The 27,109-nt window shown below is 52.1% G+C and overlaps 1 protein-coding gene across 4 annotated transcripts; it reads left to right on the forward strand.

The window, feature by feature from the left end:
• The first annotated feature begins 3,591 nt into the window (after positions 1-3,591).
• AGFG2 (ArfGAP with FG repeats 2) lies at positions 3,592-26,314 on the forward strand. 4 transcript variants are annotated; one of them, XM_044232937.1, is made up of 12 exons: positions 3,592-4,101; positions 12,567-12,660; positions 13,510-13,625; positions 14,649-14,802; positions 15,414-15,579; positions 16,316-16,441; positions 22,494-22,614; positions 22,786-22,868; positions 23,045-23,131; positions 24,049-24,177; positions 24,505-24,590; positions 24,881-26,314. In XM_044232937.1, exons 1-12 carry the CDS (start codon positions 3,881-3,883, stop codon positions 24,938-24,940), a joined length of 1,443 nt encoding a protein of 480 aa, XP_044088872.1. In that variant the 5' UTR covers positions 3,592-3,880; the 3' UTR covers positions 24,941-26,314. The 4 variants fall into 4 exon arrangements, with proteins under 4 accessions (XP_044088872.1, XP_044088873.1, XP_044088874.1 ...); XM_044232938.1 differs by having other exon boundaries at positions 3,594-4,101; positions 23,048-23,131; XM_044232939.1 differs by having other exon boundaries at positions 3,595-3,860.
• The last annotated feature ends 795 nt before the right edge of the window (positions 26,315-27,109 follow it).

Raw genomic sequence — 27,109 nt, forward strand, 5'->3', positions numbered from 1 at the left:
AGGGCTGCAGTGGAGGGCTGGGAGGTGCAGGGTGACCGCTCTATTACTTTTCTCTCTAAAAATATTTGCTTCCATCCCCCAAGTCACTCATGCTCTATAGACATAATGGTCTAGGGTGAGGTGTTGTCATTGAGGAACCCAATTAGGGTTCCCTGGTCATTTGGGACTCCTCCTCCCACTAGGGCAATGGCAGGAAAGGGTGTTCCTGTGCTAGCCTGCTCCCCTGATTATGAAGGGGAAGTAGGGTTGTTACTCCCTGATAGGGCCTGGGAGGGTGGTGGTTGCCTCCTTGAACCACCACACCCAGTGGCACAAATTAACAGAAAACCATCACAATCCACATAAATATACTACTTTCCTCCCGCACTGTTGTATACATCAGGGTTTGGAGGGAGCTAAGTCTACCAGTTTGTTCGAGGTTTCAGAATAGTAAGAACCAGGCACCTGAGTGGCTTAGTGGGTTAAGCCTCTGCCTTCTGCTCAGGTCATGATCTCAAGGTCCTGGGATGGAGCCCCTCATCCTGCTCTCTGCACAGCGGGGAGCCTACTTCCCCTCTCTCTCTGCCTGCCTCTCTGCCTACTTGTGATCTCTCTCTCACTCTCTCTGTTGAATAAATAAATAAAATCTTTAGAAAAAAAAGAATAGTAAGAACCAACACTTGGCTACAGAGAATATAGGAAGAATGGGCAGCACGTTGAAGCAGTGAACTCTGAAACTTAGAAAGAATGTTTAAAGTGGCCTGAGATGTCACATCTATCTTATCTGGATGTGACTTGATGCTGCCTCCTTTTAGAGACACTCTGTAGCTGGAGAGGTGGAACAAAGTACAGGTGTGGGTTCCCAGGGCTTAGTTCTGGGCCCTCTTCTGTCTACGTGCTGTACCTAAGCAACCTCAACCTGTCCCATACCTTTAAATAACTCCTAGCTATTGATGACTCCTAAACCGACATGTCCAGCTCTAGCCTCGCCTGCAAATCCAGATTATACATCCCCCTGGCTCCTTGATCAGCCCTTTGGAGGCCTCATAAGGATCTCAAATCAACACGTCCAAAGCAAAACTTCTGATTTCTGGCTCTCAGCATCCACTTACCTGCTCCTGCTACAGTGTCCCTTTCTTCAAGAAATGGCCCTATAAGCCACCCTGTTGCTCAACACAAAAATCCAGAGCTGCTCTTGTCCACTATGATAGTCCTCAACCGCATGTGGCTATTTAAATTTAAATTAATTAAATTTTAATTTAATTTAAATTAACATCCCAGGTTTGCAGTTTTACTAGTCACATTTCAAGGGCTTGAGAGCTACTATATTGGACAGTCAGCGACAGAGCATGTCCACGATCATGGAGAGTTCCGCTGGACAATCTTCTCTTGCAAGGTTGCCAGTGACTTGTCTTCCTCGTCACCTCATGTAATCCCATGAGGGATTAACAAATCCCATGCATTTTACCTCCAAAACATTCCTTGAATCAATCCATCTCTCTCCAACCCACTCCTAACACCCTGGTCTATGCCGCATCACCTTCCACCTGGACTGCGGAACTCACTTCTTGGTTGCCCTAGTTCCAATCTTTGCCACCTATAACCATTTCCCCTCCAGTGAGCATGATTTTAGAACTGAAAATCGGATCATGCCTCGCCCCTGCTACAATTCTTCCATGACTGCTGTGGCAGACACTGTAGTTTTACCCTTATGCCCTTTCTTTCCTTCTGCCTCAATGACAGAACCTCTTAAGTTCAGGTGAGCATACGGAAGCCCAAAATAAAGAACACATTTTCCAGAGTCCCTCCTTGCTCTTAGGTGTGGTCATGTGACTGAGTTCTGACCAGAGAGAGCCAAGGAGGTTGTGTGCAGTCTCCTGGCATGTCTTTAAAAAGAGCAGGCTTGGGCGCCTGGGTGGCTCAGTGGGTTGAGCCTCTGCCTGCGGCTCAGGTCACGATCTCAAGGTCCTGGGATCGAGCCCCGCATTGGGCTCTCTGCTCAGCCGGGAACCTGCTTCCCCCCCCTCTCTGCCTGCCTCTGCCTACTTGTGGTCTGTCTCTCTGTCAAATAAATAAATAAAATCTTTAAAAAAAAAAAAAAAGCAGGCTACTCCTGCTGCTGTAACAGGCATAATGGTTGAAGCTGGAATAGATCACAAGGTGAACTTGGGAGCAATGGTAATGCCCTATGAGCAACAAGATAGAAGGAGCCTGGGCCCCTGCTGTAGTGGGGAAATGCACCAGCCCTGAAACGCCTACCGAGATTTTTACACAAGAGAGAAATAAGCTTCATTTTGTTTAAGCCCTAATTACTGAAAGTTTTCTGTCATAGGAGGATGTAGTTCTAACTGATACAGCTTCCCAACACACTTAGAAGAAAACCCAAACTCCTTACGAAAGCCTGGAAGGTTCTACACAATTGGTTCCCACTCCAGTACAATCCCCTCCATTCGCCCCTCACTCACCATGCCCCAGTCACGCTGGCTTTCTTTTTGGCAGCTTCAAAACACCCAGTTTCTTCATGCTCTAGGGACTTTGTAGTTGCTTTTCCCTCCGTTTGGATTGCTCCCCCTCGGATCTTCTCATGGCTGACTCCTCTTAGTTGCTCGGGTCTCACCTTAAATATCACTGAGAGACATCAATAGAGGTGGTTACCCTGACCAATCTAAAATACCCAACAAGGCAACCTCCTTTACAAAACCTTATTTTAGAGGCGCCTGGGTGGCTCAGTGGGTTAAAGCCTCTGCCTTCAGCTCAGGGTCATGATCCCAGAGTCCCGGGATCGAGCCCCACATCAGGCTCTCTGCTCTGCGGGAAGCCTGTTTCCCTCTATTTCTCTGCCTGCCTCTCTGCCTACTTGTGATCTCTGTTAAATGAATAAATAAAATCTTTTTTTAAAATACCTTATTTTAATTCTCTACGTAGGATTTATCATTACCGTCTGCCTCCCCCTCCTAGCCTTGTAAGCTCCATAAGGACAGGAATTTTGATTGTTTGGTTTGCTGGGGGACTTCCACTCTCTAGAACAGCGCCTGAAACCCATACGTGTTTGTCAAACACCGTTCCACGGAAGGCGTGGTGGTTAAAAGCAGGGTTTCTAAAGTCAGACGACGACCCACATCAGCATCCTGGCCTGGCCACGTACCGGTCATGTGACCCAACTCGAGTCGTGTAACCCAAACTCTCCGTAAAATGAGGTTTCCCGTGGCATAGCGTAGCCGTAAAATGAAAGAGCGTTTTAAAGCACTCCCTCCCGTCTCTCCCTTCCTCTGAGGGCTCCTTTCTTTTCCTCCTCCCTTCGGTCCCTTCCATGACCACTTTTCTGCTTTTCGTACCTCTTCGCAGCGTCTAGTGGTGACTGGGCCTTTGAAATTTGGCGGGAATCAGCGCCACCATTCAGGAGGACCAGGGCTGCGCACGCGCGAGACACCTACTCTTTCTCGCGCGCTAACTTTGCAGCCTCGCCAGCCAATCAGAGCTAGCGTCGGAGCCCGTGTTCCGAGGACTCACCAATCGAATCTGGGAGGCGGGCCGCCGTGGAGGCAGTGGCGAGAGGGGGCGGGGACAGGGAGAGGGCACGCACGGCTCTCGCGGCAGTGTCTCTGCGGGCCAACGCGAGAGGCCTGAGGGTGAAGGCGGTGGGGCGTGGCGTTGGGGGCTCCGGTCACCCAAGGCCGTCCAATGTCGAGCCAATCAGAGTGAGGAGGTGGGAGGAGACTAACCAATCAGCGTGCAGAATAGGCAAGGCAAGGGGTTGAGGAGTCTCTCGCGGACGTCTCCAGCTCCCTAGCTTCTGTCAGGGGAGCCGGTTGTGCGGAGGAGGCAGAGGAGGCGGGAAGACGGCTGGGTTGAAGGGACGATTGCGGACTTGCGTGGAGGAGGTCCGAGGGAGCGGGCAACCATGGTGATGGCGGCGAAGAAGGGTCCAGGCCCGGGTGGCGGGGTCAGCGGGGGAAAGGCGGAGGCGGAGGCGGCCTCGGAGGTGTGGTGTCGCCGGGTGCGGGAGCTGGGCGGCTGCAGCCAGGCGGGGAACCGCCACTGCTTCGAGTGCGCCCAGCGCGGCGTCACCTACGTGGACATCACCGTGGGCAGCTTCGTCTGCACCACCTGCTCTGGCCTCCTGTGAGTGGACTGGCGCCGGGTAGGCGGGGGGGTGCGGGGAAGGGGCTGCGGAGTGTTGTCGGCGTTGGGGACAGCAAGGATCCGGGGCGAAGGGACAGAGCCGAGGTCCGGGCGGCGGGGAGGCCTGGGGACGCTCCTGATGCGCGGAGAGGGTCGTCGGCTGCAGAGAGCTGTCATGGGGAAGGGAAATAGGCAGGGGAGACAAGACACGATTGGAGTCGCGCTGCGGGGGAAAGGAAGGGCACCGGACAAGAAGGGAGAAACTCCCGGAGGGGGGGGGGACCGTACCGGACCGAGAGTGGGGGAGAGCTGAAGGGAATAGGGGCGGGGGTGGGGGGTGGTTCAAGGGCCAGAGAATGACACACACCTTGAATGGGAACTCTCTGTAGGTGGTGAGGGGCAAATAGGAAAGGGGGAGGGAGAAGAAGCTGGGCTCTAGAGGGAGGCGTCCTTTTCTTCCTTCCGGCTTGTGCCCATCCTGGAGTGTGAGATGGAGAAACCCCTTTAAAATAGGTAGGTTAACCCGGGCTGACAGCCTAGAGATAGTGACAGCTAAGGAGCCCCGTTCCTGCGTTCAGGGGCAGGTCCTAATGGTGCAGGGCTCTGGAGTGCAGGTCTCCAGCGATGAGAGCGGATGCGTGTACCCTGTTAGAGAGCTTAACTTTGCCAGACGTGTGGGGATCTGGATGAGCCATCCTTAAGTGTAATAGTTTACACCTTTAAGCTTCTTGTTGCCATGGCTTGATCCTGGTAGTAGCATCTGGCAGCTCTTTCCAGATTTGGGGGAGTTCTGTTGTATAATCTGCAATGCTACACTTGGCACCGGCACTGGATTTGGTCATGCCCGAGCTCATTTAGAGCCCCACAGTTCCAGGCCAGATTTCTGGTTACAGAGTAAGGTTCTCCCCGCCACCCCACCCCACCCCCGGCATAGGAAATTAGTTAGTTAGATGGTGATTAACATTTGATACCAACCCTGTATCTCAGTTCTATCCAAGTCCGTCAGGAGATTCATTCTGACTTGTTCAGTATTGCTTTAATATATTGGTGTGTCCGTTTTGTATTTAAGAAGGGGGGGCTTTCCTTGTTTCTTCTTACACGTTTAGGAGCCAAGGAGGGAGCAGTATTGTTCTTACATGACAGATGGGAGAACAGAAGCAAAGAGAGGTTTACTGATTTATCCAGTGCCATATGGGGGTTGCTGTTTTCAGCATTTGGTATTGGATATTAGTTCTGATCACGGCAGACCAGAAATGAAGATCCAGCTCTCCTCAGATACCGTGTAGGATTCTCTCTCTCTCTCTCTCTCTCTCTCTCTCTCTGGGATTTTTACCTCCTTTGCCAAACTTCTGTGTTCTGAGCGACCTCACTTGTGTGTTAACGACTTGGGTCTAAGTAAACGCTAGTAGGGCTCTTGGGACAATGATTAGAACCCAAACAGGAAGGTGTCAAAAGGTAGAGACTTAAGTGAAGCCAAAAGGATAGAACTGAGACTGGGCCAAGTACTCTGAGGAGAGACGGAGCGAAGTTTAGGACTATTTCTAGCAGAAAGAGAAAGAACAGATTCCCGAAGATCCTGTTACGAAGAGGAAAATCTGATTATAGAGTCTGGGAGCAGGGGGATCAAACTGATGGCATATCAGAGTCTGAGTCCTAGGAAGGAAATGTTTGGAAACAGTATTAATCCATCCCCATGGTTTGCTGCATGGCACAAAAGATAAAGCACCGACTAAATGGAAGGGCTGACACTATTTTCAATGTTTTATAGATCTTGGGCGCCTAGGTGGCTCAGTGGGTTAAGTCTCTGCCTTCAGCTCAGGTCATGATCTCAGGGTCCTGGGATCGAGCCCCACATCGCATCGGACTCTGCTCCGCGGGGAGCCTGCTTCCTCCTCTTTCTCAGCCTGCCTCTCTGCCTACTTGTGATCTCTCTCTGTCAAATAAATAAATAAAATCTTTTAAAAATACATATATATATATATATTTTATAGATCTTGGTTTAAAGTATCCCATATATAACATTTCCTTTCTATAATGAATATCCCTCAATCAGTACAGAAGGAGGGTCAGGGGATCTGGCACACATTAAAAACCTGATTTCTGGGACGCCTGGGTGGCTCGGTTGGTTGGACGACTGCCTTGGGCTCAGGTCATGATCCCGGAGTCCCGGGATCGAGTCCCGCATCAGGCTCCCAACTCCACGGGGAGTCTGCTTCTCCCTCTGACCTTCACCTCGCTCATGCTCTTTCTCACTGTCTCTCTCTCAAATAAATAAATAAAATCTTTGAAAAAAAAAAACAAACCTGATTTCTTTTGCTAGACCAGTTAACTCCTTAAATATCAGGGCATATTTTGCAGAACATGACCACCTTTCCCAGTGTTCATTATTTTTGGTCTTTAGGGAAAGAGCAAAAGGCCGGGCCAATAAAGGAAGCTGAAACTAAAGGGCATGTTGACATCATAAGGAGAGAAAGAGGAAATTCTAGAAGCCAGCTGTAGTTTTCCTGGCTGTGCCTAAGTTCTTGATGGTACTTCTGTGCTAATTGAAGTTCTAATTAGCATGAGCTAAGTAGGGCAAGGCAAAGGAACCTTATAAAGAAAGGGTCTTCACAAAGTACTGCCTGTGCCCTCTGATGCACCTTGGGCAAGGCTGGGAGCTGGCGGGTGGGCCGTTAACAGAAGGTGGAAGTGCTTATCGCTGGGCGCCGAGTCAAGAGGAAGCAGGCACAGTCTAGCAGGCCGTGGAGGGGCCTGGCTCCGTGGGGACACATAGACCAATTAATATCTTAAACCCACATGGTTGATTGCCCACAGATGAGGATTTTGCGGTGCTGGGAAGTGAATATCATGGTAGGCCCCAAGAGGCTGCTCATTGATTCAATCAATCTGTCAACATACATTTATCGAGTGTCCGAGTGTCTTTCAAGCTCCAGATAACGGTCTTAGGCACCGGAGATATGGCAGTGCACAGTACTGTACCCATCTTCATGTAGCTTACACCGTAGTGGAAGCCATGGGCTTTAAGTCAATCATTAAATATATAATTAGAGGTGGTAATAAGTGCTGTGAGGTAAAGCTCAGCATGGGCTAGAGAGTGATGGGAGCTCACGCTGAGGTATGATGACGGAAAGAGAAGAAATATTCTTTGTTTAAAGGACGAGGGTTTTGGGGTGCCTGGGGGGCTCAGTCGGTTAAGCATCTGCCTTTGGCTCAGGTCATGATCCCAGGGTGCTGGGATTGAGCCCCGAGTTGGGCTCCCTGCTCAGCGGGAAGCCTGCTTCTCCCTCTCGCTCTCCCTCTGTTACTCCCCTTACTTGTGTGCTCCCTCTCTCTCAAATAAATAAAACCTTTTAAAAAGGGGGGGCACCTGGGTGGCTCAGTGGGTTAAAGCCTCTGCCTTGGGCTCAGGTCATGGTCCCAGGGTCCTGGGATCGAGCCCCACATCGGACTCTCTGCTCGACAGGGAGCCTGCTTCCTCCACTCTCTCCCTCTGCCTCTTGCTCTGCCTACTTGTGATCTCTGTCTAATAAATAAATAAAATCTTTAAAAAAAAAAAAAAGGATACAATCTCCTTTAAAAAAAAAAAAAAAAAAGGACGAGGGTATTGAGGAGGGCAAGAATTCAAGTACAATATTTAGCACCATAGCCAGAGAAAGAAGACAACGAGACTGGCTTTATTTTGAAAGCCAGCTTTCTGCCGAGGATGTTGGACAAGTATGTCCGCCTCTTGGGGGAGTGGAGCGTTCTGGGGGCAGTGAGCACAATTACCAGAGCTCCCAGCTGGCTGCACGGACTGATGTGGCAAAGTTGACTGTTGCAGCCGAAGTTGAATTTCCCAAGATCTGCAGAAAATTTTCGATTTTAATACTGGTGGGTGGCTGTAACTATGGCTTCATCACTACACGTGAGAGCTCATTCTCATTTTCTTTTTTCATGAGAAATATTTTCTCAGCTCTAGCAGAAAACCACAGCGTTGGTGTGAGGGATTGAGAGAGAGAAGCTGCTAGTTTGGGCTGTTTCTAAATTTATATTCATGCTGCCACAATTGTAGGTCCCAAATTTGACCTAGTTTTATTCATTTGGTTTTTGTCCAATACCTAGTTTCCTTAACCTGGATATAGGTCCTTTTCATTTCCCCAAAATACACATCTGCCTATGTGTTTTGTTGTGTCTGACTCTTCTAGTAGAGAGCACAGCTAGGACAGGTTGCTGCTAAAAAGTACTTTTGCCAAAACAGTGCTTTCAGTGGTTTGGTTTTTTTTTTTTTTTTCTTGTTCTGGTTTGCCCACCTGCCTCAATGGATAGACCACGTTTCTTTAGTAAAAAAAATAGATAGGGCCTGAAATGTCATTAACATCAGGAATGGGCACTGTCTTTGACGCCTAGTTTTTTTCAGCAAAATCTGTGGCATGCTTCCCTAACCTGGCTGTTTGGGTCCTTTTTTTTTTTTTTTAAGGTTTTTATTTATTTATTTGACAGATCACAAGTAGACAGGGGGTGGGGGTGCGGGTAAGCAGGCTCCCCACCGAGCAGAGAGTCCGATGCGGGGCTCGATCCCAGGACCCCAAGATCATGACCCGAGCCGAAGGCAGAGGCTCAACCCACTGAGCCACCCAGGCACCCCATAGGTCCATCTTTAATCCATAGTCCTTCAGGACTCAGTAATAGAAACTGGTCTCCTCTACTTCTGCACAACTTTATTCCAGTAGTGGGATTAAGTCAGGATTTGGGTGGACAGAGCTCTGGGCTGTGTGCCTAGGAGAGGTGCTTGACAGCTCTTTCTTAGTGACAAGTCCCTAACTTCCAGGTACCTTAGTTTCCCCATCTGGCTTTGCTGGTAGTGGTTCCTCGTTGAAGCTCTTTTATCTCCTTGGAGGAAAAGGCATAGTGTGTTGCTCAATAATTCAGTACTTTTCCATCCGTCTGGGTGAGAGAGGCAGACGTGTCCCTGGCCCCGGTGTGAGTCCCGTCCCTCCGTCGCCTCCCACCTCACCTTTCATCCAAAGAGATGAGAAGAAGGGGGAAGAACGTCAAAGAAACCAAGAATGAGCCTGAAGAGGAGGGCAGAGGACAGCAGTTAATCACTGTCACTAAGGAAGAACTACAGGAAATGAGTTGAAGCGGGGATTTTTGGTTAGGAAGAAGTTCCCTAAAAGTAGTGAAATTGAGCCTGCAGCAGGGTAAGTGGGGAGCTCTCCTATTAGGGACTAGTAAGAGTCTCTAAAAGGGATTCTCTTTGGTGATGTTTGGATCCAAGATAAGAACCCTGCTCAGAGACAGAGGACTGGAATCCCAGGAGCAAAGAAACCCCCCGCGGTGGGGGAATGAACCTGAACACAAAATATTCAGAAGCCAGGAATTCCCAGGTCCAAGTTTGGCACAAAGGAAAGAACTTGGGTGCCCGGTAGAACTGTTTTTTTCCATTGTTTGACCTGACAGAAACTGAGCTGCTGAGCAGGTCTGAGACTTTCACCAAGCAAGACAGAAGCGAAATACGGGCCGTGGTAAGGGTAACAACCACAGAAAAACAAAAGGTGTGGTATTTGTAGGAATCCTCCTACGCTTGGTAGCATCAAAGGAAAGGGAGAGAGAGGCAAGGAGAGAGCCCTGGGCGGGCTTTAGGGTCCCTGCAGGTCCCTTGGCTGCCAGTAATTCAGGGCACTTCAAAATGGGAATGCCAGTCAGGTGCCCTGTGAAACCAAAGCGGAAGGCCTCCTGAATGGGCCAAGGCTCGAGTCCTAGTAACGTACTTGCTTTCCGTTGGAAACACTTGCCCTATTCTGGGCAAATAAATTTATCTCTGTGTTTCCCCAGCACCACCTGGTCAGAAATAACAGAATGGATTTGCCGTGATAGCCGAAGGGCAGTGTCTCCTAGCTCTCACTTCTTTTGGGGGGAAAGCTGTGAGTCATGTCGGGAGACTGGGGGCAGCTTGGAGATTGGTTCTGTTTGATTCCAGGCCAGTGACTCAGATCTGGCCCCTCGCAGGACCCTGCTATGTCCCCAGCGAGCCCCTAGACCCCTCAACCATTCGATTTCAGCTTCTGGGAGGAGAGGGGCTCTTGTGTCTAACTTGTTCCTGTCAGCCAGCAGTGGCCTCTCTCTGATTCAGAAACAAAAAGCTCTGACTCATAGGCCATGTAACTAGGTCCTCTTCCTGGGCTGCAGAATGTTGCCTTGTAGAGAATTCTCCCTGCCCCCAAACTGTGGCTCTAGTTATACATAATCTAGTCTACAGACATCAAGGTCAGAGCACTGCTGTCCGTGCTGTGCTACGGAAACACCCTGTTCCCTCGGATTCATTTGGCCCAAAGCACCTAAGTCACTTATTTTCTCTGCTTCCCCTTCATCCTATCTCCCCCCCACCCCAAAAAAAAAACCCTCTAGTCCAAGCTCAGCCATAGGAAGTTCTGTTGTTCTAATCATCCCCTCCAGACTGATGAATGGGTCAAGTCCCTCCCGCACTAGGAAACACACCTCCCTGTTTACACTTTGCTAACAGTTCCTGGTTGTCCTTTCAGGAAATGTCAATGACCTTTTTGTGATAGGCTTCAAATCTGTTTTTCTAGTGTTAACGTAATACATTTTATATTTCCCATGGCCATTTCTCTTCCTTCCCTGACTGCGGCATCCTGGTACCACATTCTCCCTGATCCGGCTCTGTGTATGCCTAAATGGCACCCAACTAGGTCGAGAAGTATCTTTGCCCAGGCTTCTAGGGTCACTGTAAGTGAGCGCCCAGTGATCAAGGACTAGGTCCTACATGATAAGTTATCTGTATGATACAGAGTGATAACTGTTATATTCCTCCAAGTGCCTACCACAATACCTTGTATTTTGCCAAAGGATATATTTGTTAGTGGGAGGGGAAGGGTTGGAATCCCTGGGATCACAGGGACAGAGAGGTCTGCTCTGGCTAAACTCTGACCGTTTGGCCTTTGGGAGGGAAGGGCTTAGGGATTAAGGTGACCAAGAGCTAGTGAAAGAATATAAAAGACAAAACTAGGCCATGAGTAAGACAGGCTTTAGGAGAGAAAACTGGAGTATCTCTGAAATGTGCTTAGAAGAGTTTTCAGGGCCGATCAGATTTAAGAGCTATTGTTTGACATGTAGTTACAAAGCCTTGCTTTTGGATTTCGCTGCTCTAATCTTTCCTTGGGGCATCAGACCTCTTTGATACTGTCTTTTAAAGGAGTATTTTGAGACCCTTTACTTAAAAGTCTAGCAGCAGAATTGCTGAAAATGCCTTCAATTACAGCCTTCAGTGTCCTTCATTAGAATCCTGCAATCCGTCATTTATCATTCAAAGGGGCTACCGCTCTTCACTGTTCGCCCTGGACTGTGTCACCTGTCCCCCCCTACCCTCCCACTGCCTCGGTGTAGGCTTACACAACACTGCCATTCTTCTAGACTCGCAGGGACACCTTCATTTTGTGCGTGCACCTGTAAGCCTGAATTTTTTCTACGGTTTCCATTTGGTAAACTGTGTGGTCTCTGCCTTTCTCTTTGCTTTCCTGATGGCATCAACCAGGACCCGCTTCCCGAGTTCCTTTTATTTTCATATCTTGGTTTGCCCTTTCATTTTTTTTCCCCCCAGGGGAGTTTAAGTCTGAAAAGCCACATGAGCTGAAACTCTTTCCTGCCGGTGCCTGTGCTCATTCACGTGCTGGTCCCAGGGGCTGGTTTACTCATTGTGGTTTGGCCAGCTCTGTTTTCATCCGATAAGTGCTGGTGGTCTAGACCAGAGTAAAACTTAAGGGAAAAGGGAAGGGGAACCTGGCCTAGCGCCAAGTTTCCCTTGTGAGAACACTCCAGAGGGCAGCTGAGTCGGGGCAAGGAAGCCTTCTTGTCTACTGTAATCTCCACAGGGCTTCTGTGGGCACAACTAGACTCCTAGAGAGTTAACAGAACACAACAGAGCTGGCACAGAAGTATCACTACGGGATGCATGTTCCTGATTCATGCCAATCTCCTATTCATGGTTGAAGCTCACTTCCTCCTGCTTCATAGAAGGATCGAGAGCTGAGAAAACCTGGACTATCTCTTTTCCCAGAGATCTCTTCCTGAAAGAGAGGGGCCCTCTCCACCCCTACCACCACACTTTCTGTTGAGACAAAGAGGAGGGGCAGGCAGGTGTAAAACAGGAAATGGGAAGTGGGCCCATCTCTGAGTTCCCGGAAGTACCCCCCCCCAGCCTGCAGGCTGAACACGGAACTGAGACAAAGAAGAGAAGGCTTCTGGGTGGGCGGACTCTGCCTTCCTCTCCAGAGTGACAGGGAACATGACACATTCTTGACTGTCATTAAAAGCCTCCAAAACATTCTCGCTTCCCTTCTTTCCTTGAATTAGGGATCTCTCTGAGCTTAATTCATGTGTTGGTTTATCCCTTCTTCCCACCTCTCCTCCCATAAACAGACCTGCAGTGCTAACTGTATTGTGCCTCTCTTCCTGTCTCTTTCCCACAGGAGAGGCCTAAACCCCCCTCATCGAGTCAAGTCCATCTCCATGACAACTTTCACTGAGCCTGAAGTGGTATTCCTGCAATCCCGTGGAAACGAGGTGAGCCACCACCGATGGAATGCCTGCTGGCTGTACAGTTGCCCTACTGGCCAGGGGGCGCTTTGCCTCAAGACTGTAGCTTTCTTTTTGGGTCGAGTTTCTTTTATTATTATTTAGTGTATAGTTTATCTTGTCTATGTATATTTGTATATCTGTGGAATCTTGGTTATACAAATTGTGCTTTGTCTAGGCCCTTGTTAGAGGAATCGGGGGGAAAGGAGCAAAATCTCTGTAGGGGGTGACTCCTGGGCACTCACAGGGAAGACTGCCCCTGGACAGTTAGAGCTCCACATTCCTGAACATTCAGAGTAGACAGAGCCGGCCCCCTGGAGTAAGATCTCCTGGAGCCAACTCTACCAACCCCACCCTCAGCAGCCTGGGTTTAAGCCCAAACGTGTCCTCGAATGTGGGTTAGACCCCTTCCCCAGCTACATCTGCTGGCGGTGGGAAGACACCATCCTCGGTGTTAGCGGTCCTCCTAGCTTGAAGGTGATTGGCTTACTTGGAGGGTGCCGACCAGGGAAGGCTCTGGAGGGGTGTTCTAGAAGCCACAGCTCTAACCGTTGTCCCTGACCCCACGCCCCTCCAGATTTAGTTCCCCATAATTCTCATGGCCCTCTCTTTTCTAAGTTGTGTCATAACATGTAATTATAAATCTATTTTTACTTACCTAAGGCATGACCTCCCCATTAGATGGTCAGCTCTGTGAAGACAGAGATGGTGTCTGCTTTGTAGAAACACCCAGACTCTCAGCTGTGTCTGTGCTCAGTAAATAACGTATTGATGAATAAAGTGGGAATAAAGTGCTTTCTGCCTGAACTCCTCTCTTACCTGATTCCACGCCTGTAGGTTTGCAGGAAGATTTGGCTGGGCCTTTTTGATGCTCGGACATCTTTAATACCAGATTCCAGGGACCCTCAGAAGGTGAAGGAGTTTCTCCAGGAAAAATACGAGAAAAAGAGATGGTAAGGAGGAGGAAAGCCGTTGCTGTGCGCACACCCATGTCCCACGACATTCTTCGTCGGATGGTCCAGTTTCCAGACTTGAACTGGGGCTTTTCTCAAAGGCCAGACTTCAAAATTATAAAGCTGCCTAAAGGACAACTTGTTCCCAGTCCCTAACCTCGCAGATTCGATGCCTCTCTTTTGGAGAGACATTAGACTGCTTGGAGAAGGGCTGGGCCTGAGGGAGTATGGGGCAAGTTAAAGCCCAGCTGGGCCCATATATGCAGAGAGGCAGCTGGGAGCACATGTCCTAGAGCCCTGTGCTTTAAAAAACCAGCGTTTTATCCACAGTTTATGTGTGTTCTGTTCTCCTGGTGACGAGAACAGTATCTTTGTGCTGCCCTGCCTTTTCTCTCCCCAGGTGGCACTTTCTGTGGCTTGATCTCAGGGGTATGTGCATGTTGGGGGGATAGCTCTAGGGCATAGAAGAGAAGGCAGCAAGGAGATCATCGTGGACAAAACAGCATTTTGGAGACTCTGCTGGGGGTGTCCTCCAGACAAAACAGATACCTCCAGGGTAGAACGTACATACACGCTGGAGTGGAGGGGATTTTATCAGACGTAGCAAAAGCTGGCAGGATAGACTGGAGCACTTTGAATAGGAGGGGGCAGAAGCTTTCTGTGGGACTGGAAAGGAGTTGGAAAATAGCATCACCTGTCCAGCAGCATTGCTGGCAGGTTATTACTTGAAACCCAAACGGTTTGATGTCAGAAAGAGAAAGGAGAAGGGGAGAGAAAACCCGGCCCAAGTCAGAGCGAAGTGAACATTCCCGCAGAAAAGAACAAGCATCCGACAGTAAAGAGGGACCCTCAGGATGGGCAGAACTTGACTGAGTTACAAAAGTCCCTTCAGTTCGAAAAAGAAAATCAGTGGGCAAAGGCCAGGGGACTCGACTGCTGTCACCTGTGCTTCCCAGATGCCTGCACTTGACCATGGCGCACGGTGTTACCCTCTTCTCTCAGCCTGACTATTCTTTCTCAAAGGTATGTCCCCCCAGACCAAGTCAAGGGGCCCACTTATACCAAAGGCAGTGCCTCCACCCCCATCCAGGGCTCCGTCCCGGAAGGAAAGCCCCTGCGGACTCTCCTGGGGGAGCCTGCGCCGTCTCTATCCGCCGCTGCCTCCACCTCTAGCCAGGTAACTCTCAACACCCGCCCTCCGCCCTCCAACACTAGCTAGGGATTCGGCAGACAGGGATGTCTGTTTCCTAAATCCAGCCCCAGCTCCGGACTTAGCAGACGACAGTAGAGGAGATGTAAGTTAATTCTCCGCCCTGCTCTTACCTATGTCTCGGACTCCCCTTGGCCTCCTGTCTCCTGGAAGAAAGAACCCAACAGGAAGTGCTGTCTAGGGAAGTCAGTATCAACCTCAAACTTGACCATTGCTCCAAGGAAACGCGGAGGGGCCGAGACAATGCCTCAAGCCCCTGGGAAAGAGGAGGAAGTCCCAGCTCCAGGGCTGGGGACCTGGCGGGGAGGGGGTACTCTTGGCAATATCCCTGTGTAGCTCAGTGTTCCCATCACCGATAGGCTCTGAAATGTCTGCTTCTGGGAGCTGGTCGCTGAGAAGACAGAGAGGTTAGGTACGTGAGGGGCCCAGTTGCTGCCCAGGAAATCTCTCAGTTGAGGGCAGTCTCTCCCTCTCTTCTCTCTCCACGTGCCTATCTGGGGGCAGCCTAGAGAGCCACGCAGGGGCCGGGTCATGTCTGGGACTCCCAAGTGCTCTATGTCATGCCTTCTCCTCTCAAGTCTGTCAGTCAGTCTCAGCCTCGGACGTCCCAGCCCCGGAGCTCTCAGCCGCCTCCCCACTCCTCGGTCAGGAAAGCCAGTACTGACCTGCTGGCCGACATAGGAGGAGACCCCTTTGCTGCTCCCCAGGCGGCACCGGCTTTTGCTGCATTCCCAGCCTTCGGGGGTAAGTGGGACCTGGGAAAAGAACATTCCTACAACGTATTATTACCCCTGACACAAGGCATTCACGCCCTTAGGGTGACCAAGTTTCCCCCCTAAAACCCCCTGCCCCCCCCCACCGGCTCTTAGCTCCCGTCCCACAAATGAGTCTGCTGACAATTCTGAAGCATCAGGGTTGGAAGGGCCGGGGTCAGATGAGAGTGGCCAGGATTATATCTGCGAGTTTGACCAGAAAACATGACAGTCGGGGACTCTAGCGCCTCCTCTTAGAACACTGGATTGCCTGTTTATTACTGTCTTTTTTCCATTAAAATGGGGCCGGGGGCTTATCCTGTGTTCCATTTCCCCTGTCCTCTTCCCAAAGATCAGCAACAGCCAACAGAGGGTTGAATAAAATGGTATCTAGTTTTTCTTTTTGCCTTTCAAGCCCCTTCCCCCACCAAAACCTACTACTTTTTTCCCCCACGTGATTTAGCCCAAAGTAGCCCCTGACAAAAATGTGAATGCCTCATGGAATAAAGATAGAAGATGGTAGGGAGTGAACTTGGGAGGCCTCTGACATCGCCTTTCCCCCAGCGGGCTTCTGGCCCTCTGCCCAGGCCCCTGCCATCTCTCCCTGAGCAGGACCCTGTGGAAAGGCAGTGTCCCATCAGTGGCCTTTGTCCTTCCCAGTTAGTGCATATTTTATCGATTATATGTCCATTTTATATATATGGCCTTTATGTTCCCTCCACCTGTAGGCCAGACACCCTCCCACGGAGGCTTTGCCAACTTCGATGCCTTTGGCAGTAGCGCCGGCCCGTCCGTGTTTGGAAGCATTCCTCCCGGCAGCCAAGGCCTGTTCCAGGCCCAGCCCACACCCACAGGTAAACTCTGCCCTGCTCTCTTCCCCTTCCCTTCCGCTCCCCTCCTCGCTTCCGACTGCGTTCATGTATTGCCCTTCATTCGCATCTGCACCGATCTAGAGAGCTGGGCAGAGGGGACGGAGGAGGAAGAGAAGCAGGCCCAGGAAAGCAAGAGGGGGGCAGAGGAGACTTCTTGGCAGGGAAAGGGGCTCCCGCTCCATTTTGTCCTGGAAAGCCAGCAGCCCAGTTGCCGCAGGAATTGTGGGGGTGTGCATAGGAGATCTCTGACGGGCAAGTTGGAGAGACCCCAGTACTCGAAAAACCAAGAGTGTACGTGAGATTTCCTCTAGAGTGCTCTGATGGTCCGTGCTGGACCCTGCGCAAAGGGCGAGGGCTGGGTCAGAGTCCAAGATAGTCTCCAGAAGTCCTCACTCATCCCCATTAGAGCAGAAGCCTGTAAACTCAGTGTTGTGTTGTGCAGCAATTGAGACACACACACACACACACCCCCTCAAAAGAAAATGCCCTAAAGGCCGCTGCTGTAAAGCACCTGTTCTCCTCCCCGAGCCCCCAGACATCAGGTCTTCATAGCCTTGGGGCCGGTCCTCTGCGGTTGTCCATCCTGGACACACACGAGGGCAGCCGGTGTGCTGGAAAGACCCGCTGTCTGGGGAAAGCAAGTGACTTACGCTCTCTCTTTCTCCCCTTCCCCCCCACCCGCCCTGCCCCCTCTCCACCCCCACTGCCAGCCAGTCGGATGCTAACTGGAAGTTACAGCTTTGGTGAGTTTTCTTCTCACCCCAAAGCCCACCCAAGGTAGAAGCCTGTCTCAGGTGCTCTGAGCAGAGAGCTCTGAGGTCTAGAAGGAACCTTTCCAAGGTGGCCAGCTTCCCCATGAAGCAGCTCGGCAGTTCCCTGTCGTACAGCCCACAGCGGGGCAGAGCTGGGCCCAAAGCCCAGACTCCCCTACTCTCTCGCTCTGCCCACCACCTTCCCACTGTGCACCGCGAATTGTCTGAGTGCTTCTGTTTTTATTCTAGTTTCGTTTTTTTGAATGGGGCAAGGAGGGACATTTTATGTTGATCGCAGTTAAAATTCACAAAGAAGTCCTCATGTTAACCAACTTAAAGTACCTGACAGGGTAGCCTTGAAAGTCAGAAAGCAGAAACTGTTAGACACAATGAAAATGTAACACGGCTACAGAGAGGCAGACTCGCAAGATTAATAGTAGATCAAGTAGGTAGACAAATATGGAGGAAAGTAGGCCATTTGACTAACACTTGAACAAGTTTGACCTAATAAATAGAAGTAGAACTTTGTAATCAAAAGACAGGATTTTCAAACATGGAACACTTTTATAATCTGACCACAGACCAAGAGACAACACATAAACTTCTAAGAAGTAGAAATTGTTGGGCGCCTGGGTGGCTCAGTGGGTTAAAGCCTCTGCCTTCCTCTCGGGTCATGATCCCAGGGTCCTGGGATCGAGCCCCACGCCAGGCTCTCTGCTCAGCGGGGAGCCTGCTTCCTCCTCTCTCTCCGCCTGCCTCTCTGCCTACTTGTGATCTCTGTCTGTCAAATAAATAAATAAAATCTTCAAAAAAAAAAAAAAAAAAGAAGTAGAAATTGTTCAGGTCACATTCTAAATGATAAAAGGTGTCCTAAAAGATGTCCCATAATAATCTTTCATTGTCCTTGAAGGCGTGAAACAGGGAAAAGATAATCACAATATGGAAAACAGATAAAAAGCTAATAGCCATCATGTGTTTTTTTAAAACTATAAATAGGGGGGCCTGGGTGGCTCAGTCGTTAAGTGTCTGCCTTCGGCTGGGGTCATGATCTCAGGGTCCTGGGATCGAGCCCCACATCGGGCTCTCTGCTCAGCGGGAAGCCTGCTTCCCCCTCTCCCACTACCCCTGCTTGTGTTCCCTCTCTCGCTGTATCTCTCTCTGTCAAATAAATAAAATCTTAAAAAACAAACCTCATGTAAATAAGAATAGGATAACACGGAACAGATACAAGCAGCTAATAATACCCAGAAAAAGATGAAAGTGTTTTCAACCTGACTAATCAACGGAAAAACAGAAATTAGGGTCAGATGATAATTCCGCACATTATATTCACAGAAGTTTTAAAGACTAGCCACGGCTGGTACTGTGTGGGGTAATTGGCCCTTCTGCATGTTCCCAGTAAGAAAGTAAGTTGGCACAGGAGTATTCAGTGTAGCAAGAGGGAAGTGTTCTTGGAATGAGAGCTCAAAAGGAAGCAGCCTGTACAAGGTGGTAATAAATTGGTCTGGCCAGAAATGCATGCCTGTTGGGGCATCTGGGTGGCTCAGTGGGTTAAGCGCCTGCCTTGGGATTATAGTCCCAGGTGGCTGTTGGGCTCCCTGCTTAGCGGGGAGCCTGCTTTTCCCTCTCCCTCTGCTCCTCCCCCTACTCCTGCTCATGCTTGCTCGCTCGCGCTCTCAGTAAATAATTTTTTTTTTAGATTTTATTTATTTATTTTATTATTTATTTGACAGACAGGGATCACAAGTAGGCAGAGAGGCAGGCAGAGAGAGAAGGGGAAGCAGGCTCCCCACTGAGCAGAGAGCCCGATGTGGGGCTCGATCCCAGGACCCTGGGACCATGACCTGAGCCAAAGGCAGAGGCTTTAACCCACTGAGCCACTCAGGCGCCCCAATAAATAATCTTTAAAAAAAAAAAGAAAAAGAAAGAAAGAAAAGAAAAATTCATGCCTGTCCCAATCTGTTGCCTAAAGGGCCAACCTTTAAAGGAGAGAAGGAAGGTATCCGGAGCCCTCTCCGGCTGAAACTGGGGTGAACTTTTGTCCAGTGTCTGGTCATCTCTAAAAGAGACGGTCAGCAGCCCACCAGAGCCAGCCAGCCCTTGTGAGTCACTGTGAGGAGCATCCCCATCTTATCTCCGCGAGAACGGAAAGATCTCCACTCTGCCGTTGACCAAACCGGCTCAGCGTGGCCAGTGACCTGGGCAGACCCGATGTCGGATGAGTGGCAGGTCCCATTCACTTGCCACCGCACCGTGATCACGAGGGTGGTTCTCCTGAGTGTGCCATAAAGGAGTACTGGGGATCAAGTAGGGAGACTTGGGTGAGAGGTGGGTGTCTTTTCTGACAAGCCTGGTTGTATTTTTATATTTCTGAGGGGGAGTCTGGAGAGGGGAAGTTTCTAAAACTGCCATTTCCCCCGAAACTGCTAGAAGGCATGTCTACCAATCCAGCCGCAGGGAATAGGGAGCTGGAAGTGTAGAGGAAGCAAACGAGCGAGCAGCGAGCGAGCGCAGGTATTCCATTCCTAGGTTCCCCAGAACCAGCCGAAAGTGCTGGATCCACCTGGCCGTCGCGAGGGCCGGCTCTGCCCCCTAGTGTCCGCCGGGAGACACACAGTCTGGCAGCGGCCGGACAGGACAAGGGCAGCTCCCCAGCTTGGGGAGCTCCTGACCCAAAGGCCCAGAGCAGGACTGGAGAGTCTGACCTAAGTGAGGACAGGAAGCTGTGTTCACTCAGAAATTCCACATACCCCGAATCATAGCCCAGGAAAGGCCAGGGGCCCCCGAGAATCAGAAGATTCAATACCAGACTCCTGGCTTCCAGTCTTTCTGCCTGCCTGGGGCCTGGAGAGGACACAGACCAAGTGTGCTCAGTGGCGTGATAGCCTTGCACTGGTTCCCGTCAAAAGCCCACGGACTGAGAAGGAGGGTGGCCAAGGCGAGCACTGGCCCTCGGGAAGCAGCCCAACCTTGGAACCTCGGAGCAGGCAGGGCGGGCCGTGGGCCCCTACCTTCCCTGCTGGACTCCGCTTCTCCAAGTCCGAGTGGAGATGCCTAGCACTGGAAGGATCCCCTTAAACCAAAGCGCTTTGGCCTTGTCCTTTAGGGAAGGAAGAGCATGGAGCTTCAAATGACAGTCCTGGGGTCTTCGGAAAAGCCCCCAAACTTAGGGGAAGCCAGGCTAAAGTTTGAGGGGGCCAGGGAGCAGCATCAACTTGAGAGCCAGCCTGGCTTGGCTACCTCCCTTGCTTTGTATCTTACCTTTTCCTTGCCCCCTCCTCTAAGGGGGTGGGGAGTACCTGCCCTTTGCCTGCTCATCCTTCCCACTCTCTACAGGGTTTTCCCCACCAGTTTTCTCATCTGAGTCTCCCCTCCATTCTCTCCACTTCTGCCACCACATTCCCCCTTCCCCACAAATAGGCTTCCTTCCCCACAAATGGGCTTCGGGTTACCCTCCTTGGGGAGCTTCTGTAGCCCCACCGGGCTGGGCTGCGGTCTCCCCACCTCTGCACCGCCATGCCCCTGGGAAAAGGAGCCTGTGGCCTTCACTTACTTTTCTTATCATCCTATTTCTTTCTCTCCCCCCCCCCATGCTCGGTGGCATAATAGACATGCCGTTCTGTACCTTGATTTATGTTTTAACTGAACAGTACAGCTAGATCTTTTTTCATCAGTACACGAAGAGCTTCCTCATTGTTTTTTTTATGCCTGCACAATAGTCCTGCTTATGTGTACACTATAATTTATTTAATCCATCCCGTGTTGATGAATACATAGAACGAATGATGAAGTCTTTCGCTGTCGGCGCTGCTGTTAATTACCCCGCATGTGTCCTGTTTTGCACATTTGTAACTTACATCCGTGAGAAAACTCCTGGCAAGGGAGAGCTGGCCTAGAGGGGGACACAGTTGATACAGAAACAAAAACACGTCCCTACAAAGATGTCAAGGGCCACAAGGGCAAAGAACAAGGTGTCAGGAGAGGAAAACCAGGCTCTCATTCAATCTGAGGTCAGAGGAGGCCCACCTGAAGACACGGTTCTGTTAAAGCCCGAAGGCTGGGGTGGACCGTGGGGGGCGGCAGGTGGGGGGGCTCCTGTTCAAGGAGGAGACAGAGCACATGGAAAGCCTGGAGCTGGGGGTCCAGGAGAAGCTCTGGTTCGCTTGTGTTTGAGCCAGCCATCGTGTTTCCTTTGAGACCTTGCCTGGTTTCTCTGACCCCAGAGATAGTTTATTGTATCAAAAGTTATGAAGATACCTCGCCATTGTGCATGCGTTATAGATTTCCAAATTACTTGCCGAAAATACTGAACCTGGCAGCGGGTGGTCTTCCAGGCCTCCGAGGAGAGGGCACGCAAAAAACAGGCTCAGGAGAGTAAGGTGGTTTGCTCAGGTCGCAGCAGGAACCGGAGTAGGGCCCGGACTGGAGTCCAGGTCACCTTGCTCTCCCTCTCACGCGGTCCTCCAGCAGACGACTTCGGATTACACATGTGGCAGACACCATGCAAAGCGTGTTTGCCTGCAGTACGAATCTTCCGGCACTCAGAAAAGTCAAGCCTTATCCATCCGTAGCTTCATTTTGCCCTCACGACAGCCCAGAGTGGTGGACCGGAGCCCATCATAGACATGAGACAAAGGCTTTCTCCAAAGGACAGGGATGTCTTGGACTCGCTCCTCAGGCTGTTTTGAAAGCTTCCCACATGGGCTCGCCCTCGGGGATTTCTCTTTTGCGATGTGATGACCAGAGAAGGCAGAGGAACCCTGATCTAAGCTCCTGGCTTAGGGTGGCCTCCTGAGAGGGGGCAGCTCCAGTGGGAGTGGAAGCTGAGCCGTCGTGCAGGCTCCGCCGCGGGGCCCCACCTTCCAGGGGAGGCTCCTGAGCATCTGGGCTTTCTGCCCCTCACAGCTCCTCCCCCCCTCATCCCCTCTACCTGCCCCTTCCTAGGATTTATCCATAAATGCTGATTTGAGGAAAGGACAGACATTTCCATGTCTTGAGGGGAAAAAAGGGAACCGCAAGTCAGCCTACAGCCAGAGGGACATGGACCCGACCTGAGGGCGGTTTGAGCGCTAGGGAGATGGAGGGCCGAGGGCTGTTACCTAGTACTCTTGGCGGGACTCAGGGCCCTCTGAACCAGACAATCCAGGGGGCTCACTCAATGGGTGCACTCATGCCATCACTTTGCCGCGTCTCCCCTGCTCCCCCCACCTCCATCTCTCCTCCTGCCCCTTCGCTCCTGCCTCACCCCAGCACAACCTGTTCTGTTTCCTGTGATCGCCCAGGGAGCAGCCAGGTGACTCCGTTTGCGGCCTCTCCTCTGGCACCGGCCAGTCAGCCCAGCAGCCTCGCAGATATGGGCGGCCTCCTGGCACCCGGACCATCGGCTGGAGGTATCCCTAGCAGGTGGGTTCAGAGGTCGGGGACTCTGCCTTGGGGCCACAGAGCCTTGCTTTTCCCAGCCTGCTGAGCTCCTCCCATGGGCTGGGACAGGGTCTGCCATCTCCTGGTCCCTTGCCCTGCTACTCCCCTTGATGCCCGGGGCCCTGTGTGCTGACTTCTCTTCCCACATCACAGCATCTTCGGGGTGGCCGGCCAGGTCCCCACGCTCCAGTCGGCCACAGCTGGTGGAGGCGGCAGCACTGGGCTTGCCTTTGGAGGTGAGTCTTGGCTGTGAAGACCCTGGGAGGGGATCCAAGGCCAAGAGGAAACTGGGGACTCTGCAGGGAGGGCAGGGGGGAAAACAGGAAACTCAAGGGGAATGCTGTCTTCCGAATATTAACCAGATGAGAAAAAATTAATTCTTTCTCCCACCTCTACCCCCTTCTACCCTAAGCAGCCTTCACCAACCCTTTCACAGTACCTGCTGCTGTCCCGCAGCTGCCTTCTACCAACCCATTCCAGCCCAACGGCCTGGCCACAGGTAAGTCTCCGGACTCTGCCCTGGCCCTGACTCTCTCCAGGGCGCAAATCCCTCTCTCCTTCTTCCCTTCTCTCTGTCTGTCTGTCTCTCTCTCTCTCTCTCACACACACACACACCACTGTTCGGAGGAGTGGCAGGCAGCCTCGGTCCTGAAATCAGCCCCCTTCTCACCCTTCACCGGGCCAGACCAGGCTGAATTTCCAGGCCGGTGGCAAAGAGTACGACCACTCAAGTCCCAGAATGAGAATTTCAGAATCACGACGCACAGACTGCTGCTTCCCGAGCTGGTTCTGCGACCGATGTGGCAGGGACTCTCCCTTCTCGCCCCTCAGCAGTGTCCCCCCCCCCAACCCCCAGCTTCTATGTCCCACATGCAGCCCGGCCCCTGGTCCCTGCTCTCATCGGCCTGGAGTGTTGGGATCTCCTGGCTCCCTGTTCCTCCCCTGCCTTTGTTGTTGTTGCACTTAAAAACCTTGAGGCCAGGAAGTGTGCCTGGGGGCTGCCAGCTCCGCTGACAGGCGTGGCAAATGCCACTGTTAACAGCTTTACACCCCTTATTGGCTTTTCCCGGCAGCCCTAGGAAAGGGGTCCAGCCTGCTTTTAGAGAGGAGACCACTGAGGCCCATAGAACGCTGATACTTTGCTTTCATTGGCGCTGACCCCGGTTCCGGGCCGCGCCCCTGCACAGCACTGCTGTGCCCTCCGTGCCACAAGCCACTGTGGGCAGGAAGAGGCCTGGTTTGCTAGGTGGCGCGAAAGCCAAAAGCTTCCGTGGCTCACTCCAGGTACTTTTACTGGGTACCTCTGGTTAGGGACACACGCTATCCCATGTCCCCCGTCTTGGAGAGATCCAGGAAGAACCATCCTCCAGCCTGCGTTCCAGAACTTCACCTGAACTTTGCGTCCTCGGTCCACAGGGCCCAGCTTTGGGATGAGCAGCGCTGAGCCTGGCTTCCCCCAGACAGGGCCCCCCACCAGGGCCTTTGTCAGCACCTTCCCACCACCCCTGTTCCCCGCACAGACCTCGGTGACTCAGCAGCAGAATGGTAAGGGATTCAGACTAGACCCTCCTTTCTTACACCCAGCCCCCGCAGGGATGCAGCGGGGAGGCCCTGACTATTAGGGCTGTCAGGGAGCCCGAAGTCTGAGCTAGTTCCCTTTTGGACCAGTAGGGGGGGCCAGAGAAGCCACAGACCAGCCTGGTGTCCTCTGACTCTGCTCCACACCCTCCTTCGCAGACTTCAGAAAGGCCAGGCTCTTGCGGCCACTGTGGGAGGGGGGCGGTCCCCAGCCTGCAGGCCCCCGGGGGGAGTGCTCAGCCCCAGCATGAGGAACAGGGCTGCGTCTGCTGAGTTTCTGCTCCTGCTTTCCAGGCTCTTCCTTCAGTGACTTAGGACCAGCCAAGCTGGGCCAGAGGCAACTGAGCCAGCCAGCGGGGACCTCCACCAACCCCTTCGTGGTGAGTGCGGGTATGGCCTCTCTCTGGGGGTCGGGGACAGAATCCTTTGAGGAGAACAGGGCAATGTGGGCTGGAAGCCCTGCCTTGACCACGCAGGGGGTGCTGGGTTAGTCCGTGGGTGGTGTTGGCTCCCACACTCCCCTGCCCCCTGCTTGCCTCAGCCCCCTGACTTTCCCACAACTCCCAGCGCGGTAATTCTGGGGGAGAAAGGAATGCTGGGCCGCATCTTTTCTCTGGCCTCCAGCTCTTGTCCCCTAATCCCCTAATTTGTGGTTGTTGTTTCTTTCCAGACTGGATCCTCATCAAGCCCGTTTGCCTCCAAACCTCCAACCACCAACCCATTCTTGTAGCACTGTGGCCTGGGGGGGGGCCTCTTCCCTGCCATCTGGGACCCCTCTACTCCCAGGAGCTCTGGTGACCATTTGCCTGTGGCATTTCTGCAGGTCTGAGACCAGAATGGGCCTTGTTTTCCAGGGAAGCAGTCTTGGGGATGGTGGAGGTGCTCATGCTTCGCTTGGGGCTTGCAGATAAAAGGGCAGCTTCCCAAGTCAGCTGCCCCCAAGGCTTCTCCCCTCCTCTCCGCAGCCCTCACCCAGGCAGGAGACCCAAGAGGAGAGAAGGCACGGCCTGGCCTAGAGCAGTGATGGCGTTTGATTTCTCAAATTACTGATCATGATGACAGGAATCTTCACCTCCTGCCCTCAGCATACGTAGTGGTCCCTTCTCACCCAGCTGTGTGGGCGGAGGAAGCTGTGGGCACAGAGTGACCAGCTCCCTGTGGGAGCCAGCCTCCCCCTCCTCCATTCCCGACTTTCCAGTGCTGGTCTCCTTGTGGACAGAAGCACAGTGGGCCAAGTTGGGTCAAGGTGTGGGGTTGACCTGGGACAGTGATCAGACAGGCTGAGAAGGCTGGCTTGTGCCAGCACCCCCTCTCCCTCCCCACCCCCACCAGGCCAGGAGGCCCTCCATGGTTTTGCTTCCCCGGCAACCTCCCTCATCCTGGGTACTCAGGATGAATAATAGTTTTACCTACTACTTAGACATGCCCAACTCCTGTCAAGCACTTTAGTTCGCTGTGGTGTCATGTTTGGATACCGGTGTTTTATATTTATACATAGAGAATTTTCTAATATAGTCTATTATATATACACACACACACGCGCGCGCACACATAGAGATATATAGACACAGGCCGCCATTCTGCCCCCAGACAGCTCTCTCACATGGGGAACGGAACGGACCCCCATCTGTGCCTCGACCAGCAAAGCCGGAGCTCCAGAGGGTGGTGGGGAGGGGCCAGTCATGAGTCCTGAGCACCCCAGAGCCTGGGCTTTTCCAGGGAAAGGCTTTGTGCAATTGGCTGGTTTGTTTTTTTTTTTTCCTTTCTTTTTCCCATGTGCCTCCCCCACCCCCCAAATCTCTGAGCCAAAGCTGTGGCAGGCGATGTTGGAAAAGAACTGCATTTGAAAGAAAAAAAAAAAAAAAAGGAAGTGGCTCCCATGGTCTCACTTTGGCGCTGCGGGGGCCCCGGACAGGAATTCTTGCCGGACCGGGTTAGCAATGTTAGGTGAGGGGGTGACTCCCCCAGGGGTGCCAGCTCCAAGATGCCGATGCTGCGGCCTGAGTGCAGGAGTGGACCGCCCCCAGGCCCGGGCGGGGACATCCTCAGCCCCTCCCCAGACTGTTTTCAGCCAAGGGTGTTGTGTCAACAGCGACAGTGTCCAGGCTGTTTGTGTGGGGACAAGGTAGCCAGTGTGGGTTAAACACCTCACGGGGCAGGGACAGAGGAGAAGCCCAGGGTTCAGCCTTGCTCTCAAGAGACTTTCCTCCCTTTTCCGCATTGCCCAGGGACTCTCGGCCCTTCAGCTGTTCATTCTTGGGATTCTCTGGGTCTTTCCACCCAGTGACCTTTAACAGCAGAACAGCAAGGAGAGGTGGGGACTGTGTTAGCGGTTTATTTACTTTGAAGACTTCTCTAGAAATATTTCTAGCTGCTGCTGTTTGCCCAGCCAGGCGTGGCCTCCGCACCTTCGCAAGGCTGAGAACCCATCCTGTCTTGGGTCTGTGTTCCCATTCTCCCTGCCCCTTTCCTCCTCCTCTCGCCTGGATCTCCTAGAGACCACCGTCCCTGGGGCTTTTCATGTTCTGTCCCCTTCTCTCAGTATTTTTCTTTATCCCACTTGATTACCTCTCTGTCCCTTGTCCCTGTTTCCCATTTTCTCTCTATAGAACCAGTTAGGGGAGGAAGCTGGTCTGGTGTGGAGGAGGAGGAGGACCCTTTTCTTACTTGTTCCCTGGCCACTCCAACTCCCTTTCCTAACCAAGAGCACTGAGGCTTGGAGGTGAGACGGAAAGGGCCCTTCAGTCACTCTCCTGCTGCTTGTTTCCCAAGGATCTCCTTACTGCTCGGTGCCCCGGCCCAGGCCCTCCCTGCGGTCCCCCTCCGTGCGCCCCAGGGCACTCTGTCCAACGTGGACTCCCGCCAGCTCACTGGCCAGGGCAGAAGGACCAATCAGAGA

The sequence above is a fragment of the Neovison vison genome, chromosome 14 (assembly GCF_020171115.1).
Source record: "Neovison vison isolate M4711 chromosome 14, ASM_NN_V1, whole genome shotgun sequence".
NCBI lineage: Eukaryota > Metazoa > Chordata > Mammalia > Carnivora > Mustelidae > Neogale > Neogale vison.

What these genes read in the sequence shown, in the direction of transcription:
- AGFG2 (XM_044232937.1), top strand. Translation starts at nt 3,881, where the DNA reads ATGGTGATGGCGGCGAAGAAGGGTCCAGGCCCGGGTGGCGGGGTCAGC. An exon ending in TGCAATCCCGTGGAAACGAG is followed by an intron (nt 12,661 to 13,509) that starts GTGAGCCACCAC and finishes CCACGCCTGTAG; the next exon opens with GTTTGCAGGAAGATTTGGCT. An exon ending in GCCCAACGGCCTGGCCACAG is followed by an intron (nt 23,132 to 24,048) that starts GTAAGTCTCCGG and finishes CTCGGTCCACAG; the next exon opens with GGCCCAGCTTTGGGATGAGC.